General features: G+C 56.3%; 1 protein-coding gene across 1 annotated transcript in view; it reads left to right on the plus strand.

Moving 5' to 3' along the window:
• Nucleotides 1–4260: 4260 nt before the first annotated feature.
• idh1 (isocitrate dehydrogenase, NAD-dependent, mitochondrial) overlaps nucleotides 4261–8267 on the plus strand; it is a gene marked incomplete at both ends in the record, with an annotated part of 4597 nt that continues 590 nt past the window's right edge. The window contains 9 exons of the mRNA XM_002957290.1: nucleotides 4261–4317; nucleotides 4827–4921; nucleotides 5337–5436; nucleotides 6069–6158; nucleotides 6544–6643; nucleotides 6995–7164; nucleotides 7374–7406; nucleotides 7472–7557; nucleotides 7954–8089. Coding sequence (XP_002957336.1) covers nucleotides 4261–4317; nucleotides 4827–4921; nucleotides 5337–5436; nucleotides 6069–6158; nucleotides 6544–6643; nucleotides 6995–7164; nucleotides 7374–7406; nucleotides 7472–7557; nucleotides 7954–8089 — 867 coding nt within the window. The remainder of the gene's footprint in view (nucleotides 4318–4826; nucleotides 4922–5336; nucleotides 5437–6068; nucleotides 6159–6543; nucleotides 6644–6994; nucleotides 7165–7373; nucleotides 7407–7471; nucleotides 7558–7953; nucleotides 8090–8267) is intronic.

Below are 8267 nucleotides of genomic sequence, written 5' to 3' on the forward strand. Positions count from 1 at the left end.
CTGTTGGTCTCCTCATCGCGGCGCAGCAAGTCGCCTCCAAAGCACTACATACAATACCCCGCACAGGCAGATCGACGGCGACCTGCTGCAGCGCTGCACGGGTTCCCACGACGACGATGCCTCCCCCTTCCAACATCCACCCGCCCACCCTACAAAGGACACACAAGTCCTTTAAACACATACATACGTACATACATACATACATACATACATACATACATACATACATACATACATACATACATATACACGGGGGGCCCCTAACACGCGCGCACCTGGTACGTGGCCCTGGCAATGGCCTGCAGCCTCCTCAGCTGCCACTCGGCGACCCCCGACCCCGCGGACAGCTGCTGGTGGAGCCGCTCCATCTGGCTCAGCTGCTCGTCGGACACAGGTCGACCGCTGCGAGCCATCTGGGGGCCGGGGGGGAGGGGGAGGAAGGGGAGGGGGAGGGGGGAAGAGGGGGAGAGGTGCATTATGAAATAGCGTGTGAAGGAAGCACATCCTCAACATCCGAAGGAGGAGGCCGAACGGTGGGGGACAGTGTGGCCAACCACGTGTATGTATGTATGTATGTATGACTTGGATTACACTATGGGCCGCGAGAGCCGGGGGCCGAAGCCGAAACACAGCGCAAGGGTCGGGAGCACACAGCACAAGCCGGTTAGTCTTGTGTGCTCTCCACCACCCCGACTCAGACTGCTGACCCACGACGCAGCCGGTCAGCAGCACCTCTGTCCGGGGAAGGCGCCGCAATGAAGATACGACGGTTTACCTATTCTGTGCATGGTTGATTTATGTGGGCGGAAATCATGTGGGCAATATTACGGAGACAATGCACACAAGGGATCCGGACCCCACACCCTCACCCTCTCCCTCCCCCACGCACACACCCGCCGCTCCGGAACCCACGCACCCGAAGCGTCATGGCAATCAGACGGCGGCGCAGTGTACGACAGTCCTCCCGGAGGTCCCTAACCGCCCGCTCAGCCTGGATCCCAACAATGGGGCGGAGAGGGGTGAGGGGGTCAGGGGTGGAGGGGTTGAGGGGGAAGGGGGGAAAGGCCTCGCGTGTATCTCTCGGTCTAAGACAGGGGGAAAGGGGGAGTAGTGGAATACGGCGCGGGTCGCAGCGGAGTACAGCGGGAAAGCATTCGTACGTGCTGTGCGTGTGTGTGTATGTACGTGCTGTACGTCAAGGTGCCGTCCCCACGGTGGGGCACAGCTGATACGGGAAGCGGAAAAAGGGAGAAGAAGAAGAAGGAATGGGAGGAGGAGGAGGAGGAGGAATGGGAGAAGGGGGAGAAGGCGGGACAGCTACAGACCACCTCAGGCATCCCGAGCGCCTTCTTCCGAGTCCTGGAGGACTTGTGCAGCTGGCGGCTGGCCCCGGGCCCTCCCTTCTTTCCCTTCCCTTCCCTCCTCGCCCCCATCGCCTCACCTTGGCTCGCTGCGCCAGAATGCCCTGCATGGTACCCGCTGTCACGGAGTTGTACCGCTCACATGTGTACGGCGATAGTTCCGTACACAGGTGTACGACCACGTCAAAGTGCCAGGGCCTGTCGCGCTCGTTCATGAGGTCCCAGAACTTCTTGTATCGAACCTGCAGGACCCCGGATACACATACATATCTACATACAGACATACGGCATGTGAGGAAGCCAGTCAGCCAGCAAGCAAGCTTGACATCCATACATCCATATATTCATAAAGTCATACATACAGACATATATACATACATATACGATCAAATGCAGCCGTTATTTCCCCACAGCCCCACAGGAGAAACAAGGTCTTCGCAGCTCTCCCCAAACCCACCTTAGCCAAAACTAAACCAGTGAACGCGCATTTACACAAACACCCACACCTACATCCGCATCCGCATCGCAACGTCAATGACAAACCCAAACCCACCTTCATCCGCATCTCTTGTATTTCCTGCGCCCTGTCCTGGCCTAGCTGCTGCACCTCCTGCGGCCCCATGCCGTTGAGGATCAGCTTGTGACGCAGCCGCTTCCAGTCCTTCTCACGCTCCACCCGAAGGTGGTCGTACAGCAGCGACCCCGCCTCGCGCTCCCACTGCGGTCGTGGGCCAACAGCCACCACCGGGGCAGGCGCGGGGTGGGGGGCGGGGGAGGTGTGGGTGTATAGAGGAACGACCTGCTGCCTACCGTCCTCGGGCAGCGCCAAGATTGGTAATAGGATAAGGCATCAGGGGGAAGTGGAAGGAGGGTACCAGCAGCAAGCCAAGGCGCTCAAGGAGGGAGCCCTGTACACGGGATGGAGCTGGGGTTCAGGAAACCACCACACGAGGGCAGTGCTGGAAGGCAGCAGCAAGCGCGCGGTTGTCCGGGTGCCGGGTACCCTGTCCGGGGGCTGGGGCCCCTTTCCAATCCCTGCAGCGCACCCGTAGGACGCCTGCACCGGTGCCGAAGGGCTCGGGGCCGCCATAGGCGTGCCGGGGTGCTCTCAGGGCAGCAGGGGGGACTGGGCAGCGTGGCTGGGTTTCTGACATGGAGCCGGCGCAACGCGGTGCCATTTGCGGCGGTGCCAGGAGGATGGGAGGTTTGCGGCCTGGGACAGCCTCCGGGCGGCCCCGACCGCTTGCCGAAAGCCTTGTTCGGCATATTTGCTGTGAGTCCATGAACATTTTATCAGGTGGAGAATGCTGGCAGCGGAGCAGACTTGATAATTGTTGCCAAAAGAGTAGTTTTACGTCTGTTTGAGTGAAGGTATATGCACACGGCAGATCAGAAGTGCAAATTTAACCGGTCAGTATGATAAAAGTTGGTTATGATGTGAGTTGCGTGTGATAAGCCCTTGCCTGGGAGGCTCCCTGACTGGTTCTGGTTACCAAGCCATGCTTTTGTTTTGTAAAGATGTTCACTTTATCTATTATGACGAGTGTAGTGCACAAGCCATTTTATCTCCATGGCAAAAGCAGCATCTTTCCAAGAGATTGCATTCAACATGAAGCTTCAAGAATTGCACCTGAATATCAGTATGATCTATGAAATATAAGTATTATTTCAGGAGGCAGTACAATGCAAGCAGTCATCCATCTATCCGCTAGACGTCGAGCAACTTAAGCCTCGATTAGGGTTTCCACAACTTCGCCAAAGGTCGCAACTTGCGACTCGCAAGACCTTATTGACCCCAAACGAGCCAGCAGCTTCATATGGACAGCGCGGTGTCGTTGAAACCCGAGAACAACGCAGACATTACCATGAAAGGCCCTAAGCGGAAAGTGCCAGCCGAGCACGACACCGCACGGTACGACAGCTCGCAGCATCCCCAGCAGCCCCCAACATAACACAGCACAGCACAGCACGATGGGCCTTAGTACATGCATAACCCAGCACAAGAAGCACATCCTCCACAGGATGGCAAAGGCTGGAGGAAATCAGCGGCAAGTACAGCTTTTTGGGCTCCATGATGCCCTTTAGCGTTCCCTGATCGGCTGGGCTCACTTCACTTCAATGCAACCTGGGTGGAAAGCATCTTGGGGGGCTTGCCAGCGCCTCACCAGGCTGAGGCACCAGCGGCGAGCCAGTGGTGTCGACGTAGCGTCTGCGCAAAAATGGGGACACCACAGGGGAGGTAACGGGGGGATTTATGCGGCGCACGTGCTCGCTGGCCGAAACACCGAAGTCCCTGTGGCCACTCAGGGCGATGCAGCTTTTGAACCCGGCCGAATCGGATAGCCCGTGAAAGGAGGCCACGTGCTTCATGCAACTGAAGTTATTCAGCGTGTTGCATGGTCGCGAGCAGAAATGCAAAAGGGGGTTAATGTTTCCTTGCTAAGGAAATTGGACGTGATGTTTGCTTTGCTCCGTAAACCCCAGAACTTTGGCATGTCGTCCCCGCGTTTAGGTTATCTTCGAATGGCAAAAAGAGCGTCATTGTCTGCTGATTACCTTTGGGGAGCATGCACGTGCCGATTGAAAGAACCGGTATCGTAAAGTACAGCGCAATCCAGCAAGTAAAAGACGAACCTGTCTACATTTATGATTTGCACTCTATTACGTTGCTTGCTCACGCTTTTCGATTAGCTTGTTACGCTTTTGAGCTGGTCAGTCTTTTTGTATTCCCGCAAATGCTCGCTCGGTTGGGGCTTTCGGCTAGGGGCTCCTCCTCTGGGGGTGCCGGCATGCTTCAACATGTAAGCGTATCGTAGCTTACCGCTTTTGCATTTGCTGCCTAAGATGGGTCCGTCCGTCGCCGATTGCTATTTGCTATAGCACGTGCCGTTCGACACAGGCAAGGGGGTTGATTACCAGTTATCTTCCATCGCCAGGAGATGCGGCTCCACAAGTGGTGAGTATATCCCTAAGCACTCGGGCTGAAAGGGCATCCCGGCCAAACGCGTACATCATGCCGCCCTCGTTTAGACGACGACGCACTGCTCGCTTACCTGGCTCGCTTACATTGGTTCCATTTAAATTTCAGCACGTAACTTCATAAAGAGACAGGAATTACGCTATAGTCCCTTGTATACGGACTCCTTCGCAGCAACTCGTATCTCCACTCCTCGCACCATCAGCACCCTCCGAAACGGTTCTCAATGAGTTGCCCGTTTCCCTTGCACCTCACAGCTTTTATCCAACGCTTGTGCACGCATGCATTCAGGCCTTCATGAGAATATGGCTTTCGCCGCTTTGCAGCTTTCGTCATATAACGCACATGCAATTGTACTTTACAAAAAACCCAACCTACATCCCCCCACCTCCCATACATTCACATACACACACACACTGCTTGCACACACATTCACACACACATTCACACACACATACATACACACACACGCATGCCCCCTCCGGTAGGTGACCCTGATTCCCGGAGATGGCATCGGTCCCGAAGTTACCAAGAGTGTGGTGGACGTGGTGGCGGCCATGGGGGCCCCAATCACCTGGGAGCGGTACGTACGGCATCTGTCTCAGCGCATGTACGACATGTGTACGGCATCATTTGCATGGCACTGCACTGCACTAAACTTTATAGATATTATCGCGGTGCCGTTGGTCATGGGGCCTTCAGGTCAGCAGTCCAGCACAGGAATGCAGTAATTGTAAAAATAATAATATAAAACGCAGAAAATTACATATTTTGAAAGAACGCAAAAAAAATAATGAAAAGCGCACAAGTTATACTATGATATCGACACCCAATGGCGACGTGCCGTTGTGCCGCAGCAGCACAATGTTGGGTTCTTACACTTTGAACCTCGTATATGTGCGTGTGTATATATGGAAGTTTTGTGTGCGTTGACGATACCGTACATGTGCACCGTACTCAGTACGCCGTACGTCGTATAATACTCGTGTCGTACGCAGGTTCGACTACCTATCCGGTTCTGAGGACGGTAAGGTCCCTCGTACCTCCGTACCCAAGGAAGTCCTGGACTCCATTCGCCGCAACGGCGTATGTCTCAAGGTACTGCACTGTACTGCATTGTACTGCACTGTACTGCCGCCACGGGGCCTCACACCCGCCATGTGACTCAGCGGGGGTGTTGGGGTGCGGGAGCCACACCCCCGGGATATGATGAGATTGGGATTTCCTGCAATGGGTTGGGGAATGTGTTTGGATCCGGATTATTGGACCCGGGTTGCCATCCACCAAGTGGTGCCGTACGGAGCTATGTACGGCGGACCAGATCCCCTTGACCGCAAGTGCCTGAGGTGGGGCCTAGCCAGCGGGGGCGTTTCGCCCGCACTAGCACGCACTGGGGGCCGGGGGGTGAGGGGGGGGGGATGGCCGGGGGGAAAGGGAGAGGGCGGCGGCCCCTCGGGGTTAGGTTAGGGACCAGGGGGGGAGGGAGGGAGGGAGGGGACACGAACCGTGGCCAACGAGTGTCAGAGCAGCTCCCCCTTTCCCCCCACCTTCATCACCCTAAAACTCCCACACGTCCTGACAACCCGCCATGTTGTTCTGTCTGTCTGTCTGTTTCCTGTTTTCCCGCTAACCCCCTTCCCCTTTTTCCCCTGTGTGTTTTCCTTCCCTCCCCTCCTCCCCTCCCCTTACCCCCCAAACACACGCACATACACACACACCCCGCCTGTCAGGGTACTCTGTTCACTCAGCTGGACAAGAACAACACCAACACGCAGTCGCTCAATGTGCAGCTCAGGAAGGATCTGGACCTGCACGTTAACGTACGTACGTTTGTACGTATGTATGTGTGCTGTGTCTGCACGTACGCGTGTCCGTACGCCGGTTGGTTGGGGGTTGATGGGGGGCCCCCGGTCGCGGGGCAGTCTTCCCCCGGGGGGCTTCTGGCCCTGGTAGAGTACGGGGGGAAGAGGGGAGAGGGGGAAGAGGAGGGAGGGTAAGGCCGTTGGGGCCTGGGGTGTTGATTTGTGGGGGAAATGGAGGGAGGAACACTCTCCCTCTAGCAGGAGGAGAGGGTGTGTGTGTGTGTATGGAGGGTCATTCCCTTCGTGACCCGGTCTTTTTCCCCTCCCCTACCTTCTCCTCCCCTCCCCTCCCCTCCCTAACCCCCCGTTCCCCCGGCCGATAACCCCGTGTCCCCGCGGATAGGTGGTGCACGGCTACTCCATACCCGGTCTCAGCACTCGGCACTCGGGACTGGATATTGTGGTGATTCGGGAGAACACGGAGGGGGAGTACAGCGGACTAGGTGAGGGGGTCGGGGGGGCCCCGGGGGGGGGAGAAGTGTTGGGCGGGAGGGGTCCGGGACTGCATTCTGTGTTAATACATGCGATCCTGTTTGTGCGTATGTATATGTGTGTGTAAATGTGCATGTGTGTATGTATGTACATGACTCGTGTGTCCTGTCTTCATACTTCATGTGCATTGCTTCTCGATTTCGATTATGGCATCGTGTGCATTCGTTTTGTTTATTAAACAGCAATTCCACCCACTTCGTCTTTGCATGTATGTATTACAAAAAAACATAATATACACTTGTGTGTTTCCTCTCCTCTGCCCAACTTCCGGTCCTAACTTGGCAATGGGTGGGACTGGTCAGAGCACGAGGTGGTGGATGGCGTGGTGGAGAGCCTCAAGATTATCACGTACGAAAAGTCGTTGCGTACGGCACAGTACGCCTTCGAATTCGCGTTCCTTAACCATCGCAAGAAGGTATCGGCCATCCATAAGGCCAACATCATGAAGCAGGGCGACGGCCTCTTCCTAAAGGTAGGTGGTGGGCCCGTCCGTGTGCGTGTATGTGTGTATGTATGTATGTGTATGAGGCGGGGGGAGGGCGACGGCGGCTGCAATTGCCTTACGATGGCCTCACAGCCGGGAAAACACAAGTGGGCATGTTAAAACCCTGAAGCATGAGCACGGGGGATCCCCGGGGCCGGGGAAGACGGGACCCCTCCCCCTCCCCCTTCCCCCCCCAGCGTCCACCGATGCTGGCTCCATCCCGGGGTAGGGTGGGGTGGGGTGGGGTGGGGTGTTTCAGCAATCTCGCTATGTACTGTTACCCCCCGTACTGCAGGCGTGCCGCGAGGTCGCCCGCAACTTCCCCCGCATCCAGTACGAGGAGGTCATTGTGGATAACACCTGCATGCAGCTCGTGGGCAGGTAGGATGGCGGGCAGGGGGGGAGAAGATGTCGAGAGATGCGGGAAATGCCGATAATGGCCGTACACCGGAGGATAAATAACATCCGCATATCATCGTATCTAGGGGTAGCTGCTGGAGTGTTTTAAGAAGATGCTGAAGGACAGAAGCGTGATATCCCAGGCTGTAGGAATGAGAGGCGCTGTAGTAGGGAGGGGCGCCTGTGTGGCTATGATTTATGGAGGGATGGAGGATGGATGGAAGGTGGAGGGATGGAGGATGTATCTATCATGTGAGGAAGTGTCGTATGACGGTGAAGAGGTTGGTGTGGGGTATCATGCTATCCGTTGCTCCGACCGCTACTCATTCTCATATCTATCTATCTATCTATCTATTTATCTGTGTTTTGTTTATACAGGCCCCAGCAGTTCGACGTGATGGTGACTCCCAACCTATACGGCAACCTGGTGTCGAATGTGGTGGCGGGCCTGTGCGGCGGTTTCGGGGTGGTGCCCGGCGGCAACATCGGGGACGGCGTGGCTGTGTTCGAGCAGGTAAGGCCGGCCCCGGCACGATCATGAGATGGGAAGATGGACCCATGGGTCAGTGGGGTGGGCTGGGATGTGGACATGAGTTGCGTCTTGGCAACCCACACCCCCCCACACACACGCCTACACACACACGCCCCCCCCCAACACACCCAACCCCACACGCTCCCCCCCCCCACACACA

Source organism: Volvox carteri, assembly GCF_000143455.1.
Source record: "Volvox carteri f. nagariensis unplaced genomic scaffold VOLCAscaffold_72, whole genome shotgun sequence".
Classification (NCBI taxonomy): Eukaryota; Viridiplantae; Chlorophyta; class Chlorophyceae; order Chlamydomonadales; family Volvocaceae; genus Volvox; species Volvox carteri.